Source organism: Lynx canadensis, chromosome C1 (genome assembly GCF_007474595.2).
Source record: "Lynx canadensis isolate LIC74 chromosome C1, mLynCan4.pri.v2, whole genome shotgun sequence".
Lineage (NCBI taxonomy): Eukaryota > Metazoa > Chordata > Mammalia > Carnivora > Felidae > Lynx > Lynx canadensis.
This window is the reverse complement of record NC_044310.1, coordinates 84,023,387-84,042,765: the sequence shown is the minus strand read 5'-3', so window position 1 is coordinate 84,042,765 and position 19,379 is coordinate 84,023,387. Positions and strand designations below refer to the sequence as shown.

At 38.8% G+C, this 19,379-nt stretch overlaps 1 protein-coding gene across 2 annotated transcripts in view; it reads left to right on the top strand.

Moving 5' to 3' along the window:
* PLPPR5 (phospholipid phosphatase related 5) overlaps nucleotides 1–19,379 on the top strand; it is a 124,130-nt gene that overhangs the window by 74,158 nt on the left and 30,593 nt on the right. For both annotated transcript variants that reach the window (XM_030327381.1, XM_030327380.1), the window contains exon 4: nucleotides 9,793–9,969. In XM_030327381.1, coding sequence (XP_030183241.1) covers nucleotides 9,793–9,969 — 177 coding nt within the window. The remainder of the gene's footprint in view (nucleotides 1–9,792; nucleotides 9,970–19,379) is intronic.

Below are 19,379 nucleotides of genomic sequence, written 5' to 3'. Positions count from 1 at the left end.
GTGCCAAAACTTATATTCTTTGTGCAGTTTCTGTGCTAAATCTTACAAACTGTTATTGTCATTTTCATTTTACAAAGGATATAAAAATAAGACTCAGGGAAGTTAAGTATCTGTCTAAAGTCACAGAAATAATCAAAGGTAGGTTGACATTTTAATCTAGAATATTAAACTCATAAAGTTGAGCTTTTCCTCCTATGGAATCTTTCAAGTACCTAAAGGGTATCTGTAAAATACAAAACAAATGAATAACTTGATGAGGTCAAACATTAAAAAGTAGCTGTTAAGATAATTAGAACCTGAAAAAAATAGACTGTGATTCTGAAATTCAAAATAATTCCCAAATATCACTTTACTACATTATGCTACTTAAGCTGTAATATATTAATAGGTATACAAGATAAATACAGATACAAAAATATAAATAACTATTGTTTGATAAAGCACAGGTGCCCTAAAAAATAGTTTTAGGTTCAGTGCCCAAGCCCAACCAATGTAATAATAGAAATAACAAAGTAGAAATAAATGCTGAAAAGCATACAATCTTTTTTTTATTTATAATTAACTGATATATTTTTCATTTCCCTTAAATCATGACACTTATTCAGGTCAGCATTATCCAATAGATTATACAGATTATCCAGTACAAACACAAAATGAATCACATATAGGATTTTTAATGTTTTAGTAATCACATTTAAGAAGTTTTTAAAAAGGTGAGATTAATTTTATAATATATTTTGTATAACTGAGTGTATCCATATTTACTACCATTTCAACATTAACATAAAAATTATTAATGAGATATTTTGCTTTCCTTTTTTGGCAAAGTTTTTGAAATCCAGTGTATACTTGACACTTGCAGTACATCTCTATTCAGTCACTAAATTTTCATCTGAAATATTTTATCTGTAATTTAGATCTCATAAAATTTACAGTGTAAAAACTAGATGCACATACCCAGCTTGTTCCAAATTTTTTAATTTGGAATTTTTCAGAGGTGTGCCTGGGTGGCTTAGTAGGTTAAGCATCCAACTTTTGATTTTGGCCTAGGTCATGATCCCAAAGTCATGGGATTGAGCCCTGAGTTGGATTGGAGCCCTGTTTAAGATTCTCTCTCTTCCTTAGCCCTGTCCCCCACTTCACTCTTTTTCTCTAAAAATAAAAAAAAAAATTGGAATTTTTCTAATTTAAAATTAGAAATTCATAATTTTTTTAAATTAAAAAAAATTTTCTAATCAAATAAAGTGCGAGTTTTGAAATTTAAATTAGCTAAAGTTAATTAAAAAAAAAAATTCAATCCCTTGGTTCCACTAGCCACATTTCAAGTGCTCAATTGCTATAGTAGCTAGTGGCTACCATATTGAACAATATGGCTCTAGGATTTCTCATCTATTCTTCAGTGCCTTTGAGAAGGATGGACCATAAGACAAGGGCCAACATCTCCCCATTTCCCATTTCCCCAGTTCCAGGATACTACCAGTCTATTCACTGCTCTGTGGGTTTGACTATTTTCGATTCCGCATAGAGAGATCATGCAGTATTTGTCTTTCTGTGCCTGGCTTATTTCACTTAGCATCATGTCCTTCAGGTTCATCCATGTTGTCACAAATGGTAGGGTGTCCTTTTCCTTTTTTTTTTTTTCCAGGCAGAATAGTATTCCATTGTATATGTACTATATGTACCACATAGAGATTTAAGGTTCAGCAATGTGACTATAGTTCACAATACTGTATTGTATACTTAAAATTTATTAAGAGGGCAGGTAGATCTTAAATGTTCCCACCACACACATACATACAAAATGGTAACTGTATGAGATAATGGATATATTAGTTAGCTTGATTGTGATGATTACTTAACAATGCATACATATATCAAAACATCAAGTTGTATACACTAAGTATATACATTTTTATTTACAAATTATACCTCAGTAAATCTGGGGGAAGGTGGGAAAGAGATGAGACAGTATCGATCAAAAAGGAAGACACTGTTTGGTTTTAGTAATCAAATCTCTCTTTGTCAAAAGAGAAAAGGAATTTCTAAATTCCAAAGCTACCTTTACATACCAAAAGCAAAATTTGAAGATCTGAGTATTATAAGACAGTAATAGAGAGAACATAGGATATAATGTAAGAGATGTTATCGTCAACCTAGGTGAGGAGAAGGTGCATTTCTGGGCCTAGGAAGTGGGAAGACTGGAGGAGAGAAAGGACAGAATGGCAGATGTGATCATGTGGGTGAGTGCCCTTAGGTTAGAAAGCCTGAGAAGGAAATTGAATAGATAATAGATAACAGATTACAGTTAATAGATAACAGATAATAGAAACTCCAGAAAAGTTGAAGAAAAAAAAATAGTTGGGCTTATACCTCATTTCTGGCTTAAAACTGGAAGAATTCATTCTCAATGCATCTCTAGAGCAGGTAGTGCAGGCAGCAGAAAAGATAGGCATGATGGAAACCAGAGTACCGTGTAACATAGCTGGGGAGGACAGATAACCCACCTGGGGCTAGAAAGCAGATGTGCTGGAGATACAGAGGATTTTTATAGCATGTGAGCCTAGATGGAACAAGTCAGTATGGGCTCACAAGGACATTAGCAATAGTTGTCATTAGAGCAAACTGTGGAGACCAAGTAGGAGATGCATAGGGCAGTGGGAACCAGCAAAGATGAAGAGGCCACTTTGTGGGACAGCCCTGTGGCTGCTCTGAGATTGCCTCCCCACTTGGGCCACACAGTCCTGCAGCTGGAGTGCCATTTTGCTGGAAAGGGAAGAGTGAGAAGCTGAGAACAACTGAAGGTTTATTAAACATTCCTCCCTCCCCTATTTCATTCCTATTCAGTCTTGGATGGATGCTCATGATGAAGTTTAGGTCAGTGATGGAAAATAAGGTAGCTGTATGCTTTATACAATCTAGATTGTTGTATATAAAATTTATGGCTTCAATATACTACTGTTCATTGCAGTCCCCTATCGCAGCCCTGAAAGGTCTGAATTATGTGAACACAAATCTGTCTGCTGCAAAGTCTATGGCCTTTCCATTATCACATTACCTCCCATCACCATTCTGTTATATACCCTGTCAGGCAGCTTCACATTGCTGCTTGGCAAATCTATGAATGTGGATAAGTATGGATGCAACAATAAGACTTTCAGGACATTGCACAGCTGGCTTAATAAATGAACCTAAAAGATGGTGTTCAATGTCCCTGTACACATTTGCTACTAAATCTCTGGTGGAGTGCCATGAAGTTCCACCTTTGATGCTGTCTTGTTAGCGATGATCTGTATGGAGCTAACGAGAAGCTCAGAGAAAGCACTAATATGATAGATGGCATCCTAAAAGTTCAAACTGGTCTTGACAGGGCAGACTGTAATTTTGCAAACAGTTAAGAAGTTTGATTTTTTGAGTAATCCCAGGAGTCCAAAATGAGGGGAACTTGCTAGGGCATCAGTCTGTAAGATAGAATCACAAACTGTGATTTAGTAAATCACAAACACTCTGACCAGTAGTGGTATATTGTTGTTAAAAAAGAAAAGCAAAAAAACCAATTCCTTTTTTAGATTGTACTAATCAAAATAGTCAAAACCTGGAAATCAGTTTGAAGATAATCCAGTCCTAACCTAATTGTGAAATATAGATCTACGAGTAAGACCGTAGGATGCAATCCAGAAAAGTTACAGTTGCACTCCAGGCTGATCAGAGTGGATATGCACTGGGGACTTAATTTTGGACTCTGCATTTTGGGAGGAGGACTAGAATATGTCAGAAGCACTAGAAAGAATGTCATGTTGCTGAGGGGTCTGGCCACAGAGTTATTTCCATACTGATGGGTGGAATTGAGGCCATTTAGTCTATAAGAAAGAAGAGGCAAAGGATAAAGTAGGTGGCAACTACCTGCAAAGAAATAATTAGTGGCTCTCTTTAGACAGAAAACTTAGAAGAGAGGGAAAAATGGCAAAATGGCATATGGAAAAAGTGCAAGAAGCATAGAAACAAGAGAAGAAACCAAGTTCTCCACATGCTTGATCACAGTGACACCAAAAACCTAATTATGCCCATTCACCAGGCACTGCCTTCACCGTCACACAGCACCGATAGGTCCTGGGCTTCCTGTGTTCTTCAGCCTCACCCTGACTTCACCTCTACAGTTACTAGGCACTCACTGTGGGCCAAGCTCTGTGCTAAGAACTTTACCTATATGATGTCATTTACTCCTTTCAGTACTGTGTGGTGATACTTTCACTAGCATTTACCTTTCGTACATAAGGAGACCAAGGCTTAAACAAGGCTTATCTACGTAAGTGGCAGAGATAGTAATTAAACCGCGTCCTATTGGTTGCAAAACAGATGAGCTACTCACTAGGCCACAGTTCTCTCCTCCTCAGGATCAGTTTTACAAATCCCAGTACATTTTTTGATTCACACACTGAGCAGATATTGATTGAAAGTAGTAGTTTTCTTTTGACATCATGACAGATTACCACAAACTTAGTGAATTAACCCAAATTTATCATCTTAGAGTTCTGCTGTTCTGAAATCCAACATGGGTCTCACCGGGATAAAATCAAGGGTTCAGCCCAACTGCACCCCTTCAGGAGGCTCTAGGGGGGAATTCATTCTTTGATTTTTCCAGCTTCTAGGGTTTATCGGAATTCCTTAGCTTATGGCTCCCTTCCTCTGTTTCATAGGATTAGTGTGTGGGAACCTTCAGGGAGCTATATTTCTCTTATCATAGGTGCCTCCCTGCACCAGGTATGGCTCCAGGCAGTATGAAATAGACAAGAAGGAGAAAGACAATAGCAAGTAAACAAATACTTGCACCAGACAATTTCAGCTAGTGATATATACTTTCAGACTATATAAGAGTTCAGAAATTCACTTTTCCCCAAGCATGCCATTCATGCATTCATTCATACAATAATTTTGAATACCTACTATGTAGAAGGTGATCTATACATATCAGGCAGAATGGTGAATGGATGTAGGTTCCATCCTAATGGAATATTCTAATGGAGGGAACAGATAAACATATATACATAGAAATGGATAACATGATTTCAGATAGTAAAAAATGCTATGATTGAAATACCCTATTCTCCTTCCCCTGCACATTTGCACTTTCATTTTATTCATTCTTTTATTCAGAAAGTCCAGTAAGGCTTTATTGAGTGCTCACTGTGTGTCAGGCAAAGTGCTAACTTATCACAGTGTTTATAGTGCAGAACCCAGATTTCACTTCTGTATCTTCACTCTAGTGAAGGAAACAACTAAAATGAATAAACACCATGCATGGTGGTAAGCATTCTGAGAAAGGACAGACAAGATTCTTGGAGAGCACATAGCAGGGGTATCACTGCTGTCCCCTGGGTCTAGGACACCTCCCCCTACCCCCACCCAACCCCCGCCACTTCCCCTTTACTGGGAACTCTCATACTCATCCTTCTGGATCTCACCATAGATGTTTCCTCTTGAAGTAACAGTTTCAGTTGTATAGGAAGTAGGTGCTTAACAAACACAAATGTTTGTCTGTTTTTATTTACTTATATAATAGTATCATTTTTAAAAATTTATTTATTTATTTATTTTGAGAGAGAGAGAGAGAGAGAGAGAGAGGGAGAGAGAGAGAATCCCAAGCAGGCTCCATGCTGTCAGTGCACAGCCCAATGCAGGACTCAATCTTACAAACCGTGAGATCCATGAGACCTGAGCCAAAGTTAAAAGTCGGACACTCAACCCACTGAGCCACCCAGGTGCCCCTATAATAGTCATTTTAATATTATATGGTACTTTCTCAACTTACCCAACAGATGGATGTTTATTATCCGAAGTGAGTCAATTCACATTACTGAATAACATGGGCATTATGATTACATTTTAGCAAAAGCAAACAAGCACAACCCCTCTATATGTGTGTGTAAGTTATTGTATCTATTTGTATAGGCAAAGAGAAAGGTGTAGAAGAATATATATCAGGCTGTTAGCAGAGAGCAAATGATCAGCTTTGGCTTCTGCATCTTTGTGCTAATAAATACTCATGGAATGGACAAACAAGGACTGCTAATAATGTTTAGATAATGGGGACACCTGTAAGGTAGTGAGCATCCACTGACCCTTAAGGACTGAGTGGATTTCATCTTGCTCAAATCATAGTCTTCTGTTTGTGTTTTATTTTAGCTACATGTTGACATCTGGTTAACCTAGATGGTTTCATAAGTGAATTAAAGACCAAGAGAGCATAAATAATCAATTTCTGTACTGTATCCAACTTGCTTAATAGATTCTTATGCCATAATTTCCTCTTCTGCAAATTAGGAATAATAGACTTTCTGTAAGAATAACACAATTAGACTGGGTAAAAGGCACTTACATTCATAAAGTACCAAAGAGTTGTTGAGTAGAAGTGAAAACTCTCTAATTTTTCTTTTGTGACATCCATGCTGATTATGTGCCAGAAAAATCTATGTATTATAAAGCAATGCTATAATCCACCTTAAAGTTGAATGTGTTTGAACAAATGTCACCTTTTCCCATAACCTTTAAAATGCAATCTTTTTCCGTTCTGAGTCTGGACATTAAGTGGGAATCTGTGGAGGAAGAGCCAAATTCCCAGGCTATTCCTCATAAAGAAGCTTTTTCGTGAGTTTGTGTAGTGGCTTGACTGTATCTTTGGACTTCCTATAACCAATGCTGAGTCATTAGAGCAATTAGAGCAAACACTCAAAAGAGACTTCAGAGAGGCATCACCCAAGCTTATAGATTACTATAAGTGTACACAACTTGGACAAGTATCTGAGATGGCCTTTGAGGATGAAAGGGAAGACAAATGCTTTCCAAAACCATATAGATTCTGTAGATTTTCCATACAGACCATATTTACATTATTTTTTTTAACGTTTATTTCTTTATTTTGAGGAAGAAAGAGAACATGAGTGGGGGAGGGGGCAGAGAGAGAGAGAGAGGGACAGAGAATCCCAAGCAGGTTCTGCTCTGTCACCATGGAGCCTGATGTAGGGCTCTATCCCACAAACTGTGAGATCATGACCTGAGCCCAAGAGTCAGACGCTTAACCAACTGAGCCACCCACGCACCCCTACATTACTTCTTTTTTCTCCCTAATAGCAGAGTATAGACGTAGCCTCACCTTATGATACAAAAGCAGCCTCCTTTCTCCTATCTTTGACTTCACCTCTGTTGCATTCACTCATACTCAGCTTATGTCCATTGGCCATTTCCTCCATGCAAGAAATCAGTAAAGAAAGAAGACAGACTAAGAGGTGCCTTATTTCTCATTTACATTCTCTGTTCTCAACAGTGCCACCCCAATAGTCAGATTGTGTTTTCTTCATTATAAGCTTTATCTTGATTCAATTTTTTTCGTCTATAACATGAAGGAAATGATGAGATCTGACTTATATTGCTATTTCAAGAATTTAATAAGATAATTAATGTAAAATACTTAGAACATTGCCTTGAACAGGGATCACTCATTAAATCAAAGCTACAATGATTATTAGCAATATTAGTACTGATCAATTGTCATTCCACCTTATTTTGTCTTAGTAAGGATAGGGTATGTTTAGAGTTCTGACAAATGTGAAGAAATGCAAAAGTAAGAAATAATCAGCCGTATAGCTATGTTAAAGAAAATCTCACGAGCAGCCCAAATTTCACTCCCTATTTGTGTGCACTAGTCAAATAAGGAATTATTCCATTAGATGCATCACTGGAAACCTGAAGTAGTGTGATATCCCTCCCTTGTTATTTGTGTGGGCAGAACTCTTTAATACCTTCTCTCGGGATGGCAGAGTATCATTTTCTGTTTCTTGTCTCTTTTTGTTTCTGTCTCATGTATACTTATCTTTCGTAACTGAAATTATTCAGCTCTTCCAAGCACAGGCTTAGAATATACAGACCTAAGGTTGCAAGGCCAAGATGAACAATTCAGCTTCCCACCCTCCTCTGCCCCCCCCCACCCCACCCCCCCAGAATATTGGGGCCTGAGAGAGACTGCAGAGGGCTAGAACTTGGATAGATAGAAGCCTTGTATCACATGGGCTGTTTAAATATTCATGCAGCCTCTTCTGGCAGCTAACAGGGCTGCAAACTTTGCCCAGAAAAAAAAAAAAAAAAAGGCGGGGTGGGGGGGGGGATAATTACTGGATTTCATAGCATTCTGAAATGGCTGCTGTGAAGTAAAAACTTAAGCGCTGATGTTTGGTTTAATCTCTTAGGCAAGTGTATTTTTTTTATTCAACACAGAACAATAGGCAAGTGATTAAATGCATCTCTAAGTATTTTTTCTGAGTATATCATCAGTGTTAGATACCCACTGACATCAACAACATAACAATGTATTGTAATGTAAAAGCTACCTCCTTTATAATTACTTTACTAATGACTTGATGTATCAACTGACACACTTCCCGTGCAGTCAACAGCTTTGCTTATGTAGTAACACAAGGTTTAAATTATCAGCAATTGAGCTATACAATAAATAAGAATGAAAGAAAGACAAAATTATTCTTGAGTGTGGTGACTTTTGCAACTTGAGGACATTTCATTTAGTGCAGTCAGTTGGCACTATATGCTCTTCATTAGCATATGTGAAGACACCAAAAACGCAGGTATCTATTAATTGTTTTGTTTGTTTTAAGGAGACATTTCCCCGGTTGTAATTAAGTTTCTTTCTTGTCCTAATTCTGGCTGATAAAATTTAATTAAAACAAAGTAATTCCACAATTTCTAATAACAACATAAGAGCAAACACTGGCCCTGCACTGAGCCTCAAATTCCTTCTTCAACGTACTGTCTAGACATTTAGTGAAAATCCACCTTATTTTATTTTTTATAGCTACATTCACAAGTTCTGAATTATCAATTATGCATCATCCCAATACAGCATACAAAAATGTAAGCATTAAAAACACTTGTTCATCAGTTTGCCCCTTCTAACAGTAGTGATCTAAGATGTAAATTCAGATAAGACAAGTTACATTAATCATTAAATATTAATAGTTTAATAGGTACATTGAAAATTAAAAAAAAAATCACTTGGAATATGAGTGTTGAGTGTTTCTAGATGATTAATATTACATAAGGATTGACCATTAGTAAATATCAGGTAAGTAAAATGAAATAATCACCATTCCTTTTTTTAGAAATATTTTTTAACATTTATTTATTTCTTGAGAGACAGAGAAACAGAGTTTCTGAGTGAGTGGGGGAGGGGCAGAGAGAGAGAGAGGGAGACACAGAATCCAATGCAGGCTCCAGGCTCTGAACTGACAGCACAGAGTCCGACATGGGTCTTGAACTCACAGACCGTGAGATCATGACCTGAGCCAAAATCAGATACTTAACCGACTGAGCCACCCAGGCGCCCCGGCCATTCCTTTTTTTTTTTTTTTTTTTAAGAGAGAAAGAGAGACAGAGTATGAGTGGGGGAGGGGCAGAGAGAGAGAGATAGGGAGAATCTGAAGCAGGCTCCAGTCTCTGAGCTGTCAGCACAGAGCCCAGCACGGGGCTTGAACTCACGAACTGCAAGGTATGACCTAAGCCGAAGTCAGATGCTTAACCAACTGAGCCACCCAAGCACCCCAAATAATCGCCATTCTTAAGTTTTACTTCTGTGAAACTTCCTTCAAAAAATTCATAAACTGTAGTTAATTATTTGGACCATGTAGGCCTAGATATGTCTGTAAATATATATGTGTACATACACATATATCAGATGTATATCATAAAAAGACCTTCATGAAAAGTTATGTTTTTCATTTAATGTTTCAGATGTACATCACCAACACAATCAAAGCCAAAGGAACAAGACTTGCTAAGCCCGTTTTATGTTTGGGCTTAATGTGTTTGGCCTTTCTTACTGGACTCAACAGAGTAGCAGAATATCGAAATCATTGGTCCGATGTGATAGCAGGCTTTCTGGTTGGAATATCTATAGCAGTATTTCTGGTAAGTAGAACTTTATTTGGATTTCAATACATTTTTAATGAACCTTCTATAATCATCTACGACAATACCAGTGTGAATCACCGGGTTTGTCTAAATGTGGTAGGTCAAATTATAATATGTACATTTGAAGTCATTCATTTCTTCCTCCTCCCTCATTTGTCCTGCCTAAAGTCAAATTTAGAGATGAAAAATATATAAATTCTGCACCTAAAGGTGAACAAAATATTTTCATATAAAATGGAATGGGGCTAAAATGCTCAGTCCTCCTTGGGTACTTGGATTGCTTGGATATTTTGAAATTTCCTCAGGCCACTTTTCATCCCGGAGTATCTAGAGCATCCCAAAGTGCCCCCAGGGTCCCAGCACAGTCTTCTCCTTGAACTGCCATGTCACAGCACTTGGTAACAGGTAAACCTTGTTTGAGAGATGAATTGGTTCCCTTCAGTAACTAGAAGTCCATGGGTGGTTTCCAAAACAGTACCATCTCAAGCCAGATTTTGTCAAGTAGTAAAGAGACTATGTAGTGATTTCTAATGAAATGAGCATGCCATCTCTACTCCTATTATAAAATCTCCTTGGAATATGACTATAGGTTTTGGTTGTTGGAAAATACATTTTAGTCCAGCTTTAGAAATAACTAATCCATTATGAGTGTATAACATTTAACCCAGAGGGAAAATGTGTAGACTATAAATCAAAACAGATTTTGGCATTGACGCATTATAATAGAAAAAAAAAAAACCACTTTATTTCCATTTTGATTACATTTAAATTGCTTCTCGCGCTTAACTTCTCTTCTTCAGCTCCTTTCCCTAGTTTAGAACCAGTAAGCAAAAACTTGTATGAACCTTTCCAGCTAACAATTTTGTGTGCCAGGCATTTTAAGCAGTTCTTTTCTGTAGAACCTCCTGTGGTTAGAGTGGTGAGTATGACCTCATCTCTGCCCCACACTCTGTGCTACTTCTCTTCCTGATGTCACCCCCTCTGGTTCCCCAGGTACCTGGGAGACTCAGGCCCACCCCAGTCTTTCTCTCAGAGATATCCTATAGCCTCAGGAAAACTGGGGCCCAGACTTGGTCCAGAGCCTTTTCCTTGCTTTCACTCACCACAGTTTGAAACAGATTGAAACATTTAAAACAAAATAAAACCAGACCAACACCTTACATAAATCCTATGAAAAGAAATAACCAAACATCAAAATTTCAAAACACTAGTGTCACATGTAACTGCATTTCAGCCTCATGAGTCCAGAGAATCTTCACTGGCATCTTATCAATCTTCCTGCTTTATCTTCCTGTGGCTGTTGCCAACTTCCCTTTACTTCCAGTGACTATATGAGCACCTTGCAAGACCAAATCTAGAACCCTAGTCGCTTCCTCATCTGAGAAGCATGTGATGAATGAGTTGGACTGTGGATCCCCTTGGGCTCAAAACCCTCCTACTGCACATATTCAGAGTGTTCCATAATGGCCCTTCAGACATCCTCATACACCTAGACAATGAACTTATGAAAAGGTCATGTGAAAATAATGCTTTAACTGTAGTAACTAAAAAACATTTGTTCCTTCATGCACAACCACTTCTGAGTGTGTCTATAGGTGTGAAGTCCTGTGCTAAGAACTGGGGGTGCAAGGAGGCTCAGATAAACACGATCTATTTCCTGTGGGAGTTACAGTCTGGTTCAGGGGTCAGACAGTAATAAGTTGTTCCATCAAATATTCCCTTCCTCTTTTCCTTCATAGCATAAACATTTACTGAACCCTTGTTATAATGCAGGCACTGTGCTTGGTGCTGGGTATAAGTACATGAGAAATTTAGAGCCCATGTACTTAAAGAGATGACAATTGGGTGGAACAAGATAGACACAGAGGGTTTTATAGAGGGTTAAATGTAATGACATCAGTGTGTATACTCGAGAGATCTCTTTTGGGATTAGGGATAGTTAGAAAAGGGAGGTGATACATAAACTTGAAAGGTCCGTGGGGCATCTGGGTGGCTCAGTCAGTTAAGCATCCAGCTCTTGATTTCGGCTCAGGTCATGATCTTGTGGTTCGTGGGATCAAGTCCCGAGTCTTGATGCTTGGGATTTTTTCTCTAGCTCTCTCTGCCCTCCAACCCTCGCTTGCACATGTGCACACACATGCATGTTCTTTCTCTCAAAATAAAGAAATAAACACTTTTTAAAAAAGAAAGCTTTGTAAAGTAGAGAGGTCTAAACGATGGCATAAGGAATGATGGGCAAAAAGCACAGTGCATAGAAGCAATATAAAATGCTTCATAAAAGAGGCATTTATGGAGCTATTAGTCAGTTGTAGGCCTGGGCACAGCATGCACATGAGAGGAGGTGGCATCCTGGAGTGGCACCAATTGTCCAGTGTCAGTGACAAGAGTGGGAAATACAAAAACACCTGGTGAATGTCCTGAATGGCCTTGTAGGTTAGAATAAGCTGGGCTTTTTTATTTTTTATTTTTAATGTAGGTGATTTGAGAACCACTGTCAGAATTCAGGTAAATTAAAGCTGGTTGAATCCCAGCTTCTTTTTTTTATTCAGTTTGTGCCTTTAAGCAATTTACTGAACCTTTCTGAGCCTCAGGTTCTTCCTCTTTAGTTTTTTAATGTTTATTTATTTATTTTGAGAGAGAGAGAGTGCACGATCAGGGGAAGGGCAGAGAGAGAGGGAGAGAGAGAGAAAGAATCCCAAGACACAGGGCCTGAAATCACGAACTGTGAGATCATGACTTGAGCCGAAACCAAGGGTTGGACGCTTTACGGATTGAGCCACCCAGGCATCCCTCTTCCTCTTTAAATGAGGCCAGTGAAAGCCTCCTTAAAGCTTATGAGGATTTAAAACTTTAAATAAAATAGTGTATGTTCAACAAATGGCTACACGAATGACTGACATTAGTTCCATAAATGATAGTTTGCTTCTTTTCAGCTTCTTTTACTCTATGATACAATTTGTGCCTTGAAAATAGGTTTGCTGGAAAGTGAAACTCCAGGTGAGGATAGAGGAGGTAAACTGTACAGAACCAGGGAAATAAGATGGCACAAATCGGGCCTGTGTGAGCACAGAGAAAAGGGAGGGTATCTGAGAGGTTTGTGGAGGTGGAAGGTTTGGAGCTCGATGGCACACTAGAGAGGATGGAGGCGAAGAAGAGGGAGCAATCCGTGACGATTCCTGAGCTTCTCATTTAGGCAAGTAGAACGTTTATTCTGAGCAGCGTCTACAGCTCTGGCCTGCAATGTCCTGGGGTGTCTCCAGTTTTCTTGCAGTGTGTGCAGAACTCTGAAAGTATTCCAGAATAAACGAACACTAATGTACTCCAAGCCTCTGTGTTTCAGTTAAAAGCATCCACATCCCCCAGTCACCCAGACCAATGTCTAGCATCTGCCTTGACTCATTCTTCTCGTTCATTCCCCACGCCCGGTGATTCATCTGGTTTCAGTTTATTTCTTACAAAATACCTCCTCCATATCTTATTTCTTGGCCATTCTGACCATAACCTCTCAATTTTGAAGATCAGCACTTTTTACCCCTCCTCTGTCTCTCGGTTCCTAGCTGCCTCACTTCAGACTCTCCTCCAAATACCTCCCATTGTGCTTCTCTCCTTATTAGAACATAATCTGTTGCTAGTAACAAGACAAAAAACAAAACAAAACAAAACAAAACATTCCTGCTGTGCTCTTCCCAGCCAAGTTTATTTTCCCTCCTTGCAGTGGAATCCTGTACTTCATATCCACTCAGTTTTCTTTGCATCACAGAAGGTTCTGTCAAGTCTATGTTTGCCTCAGCAAGAATGCCCATTCCTCTGTATCAATTTTATTTTATTTTTTTAAAGTTCATTTATTATTTATTTTAAGAGAGAGAGAGAAAGTGAGTGGGGGAGGGGAGAGAGAGAGAGAGAGAGAGAGAGAGAGAGAATCCTAAGGAGGCTCTACACTGTCAGCAGAGAGCCTCATGTGGGGCTCCAACTCACAAACCATGAGATCATGCCCATGGCCAAAGTTGGACACTTAACCAACTGAGCAAACCCGGTGCTCCTCCTCCGTATATTTTGGAGAGCAAAACAGAGTTCTGGGAGTCATGTGAACCTAGGTTTGAATCCTGCTTTTGCCACCTGCTATGTGTGTGACCTTGAACAGGTCACACTTTAGCTCCTCATTTTTTCTAACATAGTGGGGTCTCCCTGAACTGTCTTTAAAATGTCTTTCCCGGGGCGCCTGGGTGGCGCAGTCGGTTAAAGCATCCGACTTCAGCCAGGTCACGATCTCACGGTCTGTGAGTTCGAGCCCCGCGTCAGGCTCTGGGCTGATGGCTCGGAGCCTGGAGCCTGTTTCCGATTCTGTGTCTCCCTCTCTCTCTGCCCCTCCGCCGTTCATGCTCTGTCTCTGTCTGTCCCAAAAATAAATAAAAACGTTGAAAACAAAACAAAACAAAACAAAAAAAACAACAATAAAATGTCTTTCCCTCCCCAAGGAATCCCTTCCTCATGCCCTATTCACTTTTCTCCATAGCATGTTCCAACTTTTATATACTGTATACAATATTTTTTTGTGGGTTTTTTGCTGTCAAGCTTACTAGAATGTAAGCTGTGCATGCAGAAGGCATTTGTTTATTTTCTTCTCTGTATTTCCAGTAGCCAGTACAGGGTCTGGCATATAGGGGTTTCTCAGGAAATATTTGATGGATGAATAAATGAATGGGGAACTGTTTTATTATCTCCCACATCTCTTTTGAGGGTTAAGTGAAATCCCATATGTCAGAAGTGCAGTGAAGCGTGTGGTGCAGAGAAGAATATGCTGGTTATCATAGCCCTCACCTTTTTTTTCTTTAAATGTTTGATTTATTTTTGAGAGAGAGAGAGAGAGCTTGAGCGGGAGAGGGGCAGAGAGAGAGGGAAGCAGAGGATCCGAAGTGGGCTCTGTGCTGACATCAGGGAGCCCAATGTGGGAGAACTGTGGGATCATGAGCTGTGAAATCATGACCTGGGCTGAAGTCATATGCTCAACCAACTGAGACACCCAGGTGCCTTGGTCCTCACCTTTGATGACTATTCAAATCCTTTTTGCACTTGAGATTTTTCTTAAACAAGGGCCAACTTGCCCAGAAAGTGTCCCTGACTACCCAGTTCTCCCATTTTTCCTGAATTTCCACTGTACTCAAAATCTGGCCTGTTACATTCTAACAAGGAATTATAATCTGTCCTGCTTATCACTCTCTTCCCGTGTGCATTTTCTTTAAAGTTAAAGAATAGAATCCCTATGCTTAAGAAAATACAAAACAAATACTAGCTGAACAAAAGTTGTAGATTGCTTAATATTATTTTATACAAATGTGTGCTTCAGAGTGCTTTCAAAAACGAGGGACTGCGTCAAGTCATGTAGTTCAAGTTACTGAGCCATAGAACTATGTGTAATGTAGCGAGTTATTTGAGTAGTCTTTATTATATTAATTCAATTATTCCTCACAACAGCACATTGAGATGTGAGTATTGTTGTCCCCATTTTTCAGGTAGAAGAAGAAGTCTAGTTTTATTGAGTTGCTTGCCCAGGCTCACAGAGTGACTAAATCAGAGAGCCCAGGATTAAGGCTCAGCCCTATTTGACCCTCAGAGACCATGCACTTCACCCCATGCAATAAATGTTTTACTTGCCACAAGGGAAGAGGGAAAATGACCACAAATGGATCAGATTAATTTATTATCACTACTGGAAAAAGAAAACAAAACTATATGTGTAGTGGTGACTTATTAGTGTCATTTTTGTAGGACAGGGTAGAATTATAGAAGCCACCAATGTAAAAATAAAATGCTTCAGAGGAATGTCACTTTAAATTACATAGGAATATCAGAAAATGTGAGAATTTTTGGCCTAGACACTTGCTCATTCATTAGTCTATTCATTCACTGTGGCACTGGGAATACAATGGTGAGCAAAAAAAGAGAGACAGCATCTCTGCTTTCATAGAGCTTACCATCTTAGAAGAGATCCATGTCAACCAAGGTGTTATATGCTAACAGCTGTATAATTTCATTAGGAATAGGTGCTTTGATGAAAAGCATCAGAGATTGATGTGATCAAACAAACAAAAACAACCTGGGGTCAGAGAAAACTAGTGAAGAAGTGATACTGAGATGAGATACCACAGATGAGTAGGATATGGTGCCTAAAGAGTGTGGAGATGAGTATTCCAACCAAAATGCAGTGAAAAGGAACAGAAGGTGTTTGGGAAGTGCAACAAAGGAAGGCTGCAAAGGTGGGCAGGGTTTATTTACACTCTAAGAGAAATGGGGAGCCAGCCATAATGGTTTTAAGGAGGGTGACATGATCCAATTTGCATTTTGGAAAGAGCATTCTTATGCCACTCTAAAAATGGATTGGAGGGAGCCAAGATTGGATTTAGGGAGACTTTAGAAAGCTATGCTGGAATCCAGGAAAGTGGTGGTAATTGCTTAGTCTTTGGAGTTGGTGATGGAGGTAGAACAAAGCAGATACAAGAAATCAGAATTTTTAGGAAGGAAAATTGAGCAAATTGAGTGAAGGGTTGTATGTAGGACCTGTAAAGGGTAAATCTAAGTTTTCAGCCTTGTGCAGTTAAGGAAGTGGACATGTGGGGGTGGCTTTCCTGAAAAGATCCAGAAAAAATCAAGCTTTAGGGTAGGGTAAGAATATGGGCAGATCTTGGGGCACCCGGGTGGTTCAGTCGGTTAAGTGTCTGACTCTCAATTTCAGCTCAGGTTGTGATCTCGTGGTTTTGTGAGTTCAAGCCCCACATCGGGCTCAGTGCGGGCAGTGCAGAGCCTGCTTGGGATTCTCTCTCCCTCTCTCTCCGCCCCCTCTCCACTCACACTGTTTCTGTCTCGAAAGAAAGAAAGAAAGAAAGAAAGAAAGAAAGAAAGAAAAAGAAAGATGGGCAGATCTTGGGTTTCATTTTGAACATTTGCTGAATGTTTCATACCTTTGACAACCAAAAGAATGGACTAACTTGCTAATATATTGCAATCTTTTCACTTACAATTTGAGAAAACTCAGACCCAGAGACTGTCCAAGAAGATATAGACTTGGGATTAAAAACCAAATTTCTTTTACCTACGAGCTTTTACCTATGAGTATTTTTCTTTTTTTTTTTTAAAAAAAATTTTTTTTTTCAACGTTTATTTATTTTTTTTGGAACAGAGAGAGACAGAGCATGAACGGGGGAGGGGCAGAGAGAGAGGGAGACACAGAATCGGAAACAGGCTCCAGGCTCTGAGCCATCAGCCCAGAGCCCGACGCGGGGCTCGAACTCACGGACCGCGAGATCGTGACCTGGCTGAAGTCGGACGCTTAACCGACTGCGCCACCCAGGCGCCCCCTATGAGTATTTTTCTAATAGGAAATCAGTTCCATACTTGTGAATGTTAGCAAGCAAGACTTGTTAAATATTTGAATATGATTCCAAGGAAGATTTGGCAATTTCCTGCCTTATAATTTAAATAATAACAGTAATGAAGAATAATCATTATGCTAATAGATACTATTTAATGAATATCTACTATGTGTTTAAATAGTTCGCATATGAATTCTCAGCTGCTTCAGTGGTGTTGTCCTAACCCTCAATTAAGGCAAAGAGATAACTGATAAAACCTTTCAAAGAGTTTACCAAACCTAAATCACAGAAAAAGCAGTGACACTCATTTCAGAAGCCCATACTAACTCTAGATCAACTTTTCTTCATCTCATGACTTCCGTATATCTTCCATATATCCATATATCTAAAATATAGTTATTTCAACAAATTTCACTTCACAAGAATTTGTGTCAGTTTTTTTTTCATCTGCCCAATTTTTCATTAATTTAGAACATTAATGAAAAGGGAAATGTGTGTATATATTTCATGAAGTTAGTGTGAAACTGCTTGTTATGTTGTTATTGGTGAAACTTCTTGATTATATCCTTTGTACTCTAGGCAGTGGTCAATTGGCAAACTACAGCCCTTAGGTAAAACTTGGCCTGCTATTTTTTTTTTTTTTTAAGTTATAGTGGAACATTGACATGCCTGCTAGATTATGAATTGCCAATGGCTGTTTTCACACCAAAACAGCAGAGTGGAGAAGTTGCTGCAGAGATCATGCCAACAAAGCCAAAAATATGTACTATGTAGAAAAAGAAAAGAAAAGAGAAGGGGAGGAGAGCAGAGGGGAGTGGGGGGGAGGGGAAGGGGAAAGGCCCTTGGGTTGCCTCAGTCAGTTGAGCTTCCTGCTTCAGCTCAGGTCATGATCTCACAGCTCAGCTCCTGGGTTCCATCCCCATGTCGGGCTCTTTGCTGACAGCTCAGAACCTGGAACCTGCTTCAGATTCTTTGTCTTCCTCTCTCTCTGTCCCTCCTCTGCTCAGGCTCTGTCTCTCTCAAAAGTAAATAAACATTAAAAAAAAAAAAAAAAAACATGTACTGTGTGTCCCTTGCAGCCCAAATTTTCTGACCCTTCCTCTAGAACAATCACTATTACTTTTTTGTAGGGTCATCATTTGATACTGGGTTTATCAAGTACCTATCTCCAAGCCTGTGCCATTCCTTACTTTAAAGATCTTGATGGCATGATAAAGTTGATATATCAAATTATCAGGCTTTGATCTGTGTTTCTGATGTGTAATTATCCATGGAAATGGAAGGATAATAAATATACCACAACTAAGGAAATATTTTTTTGTAAGATAAAGTCTCATAGTATGTTGTTATTATTTTGTAGATTTGTAAATTTTATTTAAAACCTGGAGAATAACCAAGGTCGAATTGGCCTTTGAAATTATTCAGTAATGAGCCCTACTAAGGAAAAGGCTTTCCAATGGAGCATTTGTGCAAATATACAATGTAAATATGTAATTATATAGTAAGCATTTATTTAAAAAAATTAATATTAGAGGGTGTCTGGGTGTCTCAGTTGGTTAAGCATTTGACTCTTGATTTCAGCTCAGGTTTTAATCTCACAGTTCTTGGCTGATAGCACAGAGCCTGCTTGGGAGTCTCTCTCTCTCCCTTTCTCTCTGCTCCTTCCCTGCTTGTGTTCGCTCTCTCTAAAAATAAATAAATATTTTTTAAAAAATGAATGTTAGGTGATAACTGCAAGTAAATTCTGTATTTTATTTTGATAATAGACTATAAAACCCAGAAAAAAAAGGCTGAAGAATATCTTACCCACTACGTAATATAAGCAAATAATAGCAAGAAACTTTCCTTTGTTGTTTTATTCACTATTTCTTAAAGTATGATTCATCTGCATCAGAAGATTTTAGAAAATATTTCAAAAAGTGGCAACTCCTAGGCCCCCTTCTTCATCTACAAAATTGGAATCTTTAGAGGAAGGCTTAGGAATGTGCATTTTTAACAGTGCTGGGACTTTATTTTTATGTACACTGGAGTATGAGAACC